The 2,104-nt window shown below is 28.6% G+C and overlaps 1 protein-coding gene across 3 annotated transcripts in view; it reads left to right on the top strand.

Annotated features, from left to right (window-relative positions):
• The window catches only part of LOC100201018 (meiosis regulator and mRNA stability factor 1), a 111,213-nt gene extending 109,710 nt beyond the window's left edge, over nt 1–1,503 (top strand). For all 3 annotated transcript variants that reach the window (XM_065803838.1, XM_065803837.1, XM_065803839.1), the window contains one exon: nt 929–1,503. In XM_065803838.1, coding sequence (XP_065659910.1) covers nt 929–1,434 — 506 coding nt within the window. In that variant the 3' untranslated portion in view covers nt 1,435–1,503. The remainder of the gene's footprint in view (nt 1–928) is intronic.
• Nucleotides 1,504–2,104: the final 601 nt, after the last annotated feature.

The following is a 2,104-nucleotide window of genomic DNA, read 5'->3' as shown; positions in this document are numbered from 1 at the left end:
TGGATCCTTCTGCTTTAATTTTTGTTTTAACTAATGATAAAAACTATGGTAAAAATGATAATGATAAAAACTATGGTAAAAATGATAATGATAAAAACTATGGAAAAAATAATTATAGTAAAGTTTATAACAGAAATTATTAAAATAAAATAGCATTAGCAAAAATTAGGACAATAACCATAAAACTATTACTACAATGGAATCACTATCATTATAAAAAAATTAATAAGATTTATAAAACAAAGGCAAATTAATGACAATAGTAGTATTAGTAGTAGAGTTAAAAAAGACAGTATAAAATAAAAGTAATAATAGTTTTTTATTTTAAATATGTTTTCATTTTGTAACTTCTACTAAAAAAAATAATTTTTAATGTAAAATTTGCGCAAAGTATTATTAGTCAAAAATTGCTGCAGGGGATAATTCTTGTTCAATTTTGCTCATTTTGGCCTCGTTTTTTAGTTTTCTTATAGCCAATATAAAAATCAAGGAGAAAAGTTTTACTTCTGAAAAATGTTATTTTTACTCCACCCTAGTGCACATGATTCAGCAGTATCACCAGAATCTATTCACTAATCTCTGAATTCTCAACCACTCTACTATATTTAACTGATGGAAACCACCACCAAAATTTTTTTTTTTTTTCAAATCAAAAAACGTTTATCAAAAAACAACAAAATGTATGTATCAATGATCAATGAATTTTATCGTGTATTGTAAATCGCCTTAACTACACTAAGTGGTTAATAATGTTTGCGTCATCACAAACATTATTATAGCAATCTGATTGGCTGAACCTCAAAGGAGTCGATTAAATTGTGGCAAGAACCAAACCCCTGAGACTTAAATGCTTTTTATTTAAAACAACTTTATATTTTATTATTTATATTAAATAACTACTTCAAATTGACGTCACTTTTATTTTAAGATCTTCTGGCGTTTGATGACGATGGCAAGGCTGATGTCTTATCAGATCTAATGGAGAATGAACTTGCTAATCCATTGGAGTGGTGGATGGAACCCAATCCGAATCTCTCAGATTCAGTTCTTGAACCTGAGCTCAGTCAAAACGTTGTATACGATTTGATTTCTTTTACAGAATTCGAAGACAATCAAAACATTAATAATGGTGGTTCAGACGATTTTGGAAAAGCTGATTCAGTTAAATCTTTGCATTCTCACCAAGTAAACGATTTGGCAGAAGTTTTTAGTCATGAAACACCCATTGAAAAAATTGCGAACAACTTTGTTGAAAGTGAAAGTGAAGTTGAAAGTGAAAGTTTTCGATCTTTTAATCATTACTCTAGTTTATCAAGTTCTACGAGTACGAGTGTTGCTGGAGGATTGCAAAAGATCCAAAATTCAAATGGATTAAATGCGTCTGATAAGATCTCTGTGCGTCCAAAACTTGCTGCAAATTTTTCTAAATTTTGAATATTTTTCTGTTTTTATTCTGTTTCTTGTTAACTCTTGAATGATCCATTTATTTTAGTTCGTACCGCATTGCATTAAGTTTTTCCTTATGATCATATTTTATTTTCAGTGTAGTGAATTCAGAAGAAACATAGAAGAAAACAAGTATGTTTTCTTCTATATTTTCCAGACACAAACGAGATGTTGTCTAAATGCAAATTAATCATGTATGTTGACCAGAGACACATGAGATGTCTAAATGCAAATGAATTATGCATATTGACCTGACGCATATAAGATGTTGTTATATACTTTTTATTCTTTTTTCTTTTATTGTAGATAAAGGATATTATTAGGATAAAATGAAATTAAAATCTTATTTTGAATGGTATTAAGATTTTATTTTGAATGCAGAAGTAGTCGTATACATATTCCATGATTTTCAGAAACAGGTAAATATTTAGTACTTGTAACCATCGTTACAGAAACTAAAATGTATTTGTTATGATTACTGAAACATGCGCATGCGTTTCATCATGGTAATTGAAATCAGCTTTTTCATGTTGTTATTACCGACTTATATGCATTTTCATGTTTACTGATGAGTATATATATTTGCCTCGATTCCAGAAAGAGATATGTTTTTCAAGAAGAATGAAATACTGTGTTTTTTTCCTGTACAGAGACACTG

This window comes from Hydra vulgaris, chromosome 08 (assembly GCF_038396675.1).
Source record: "Hydra vulgaris chromosome 08, alternate assembly HydraT2T_AEP".
In the NCBI taxonomy this organism is placed as follows: domain Eukaryota; kingdom Metazoa; phylum Cnidaria; class Hydrozoa; order Anthoathecata; family Hydridae; genus Hydra; species Hydra vulgaris.
Note: the sequence above shows the minus strand (reverse complement) of the source record. Positions and strands in the feature narration are given on the sequence as shown.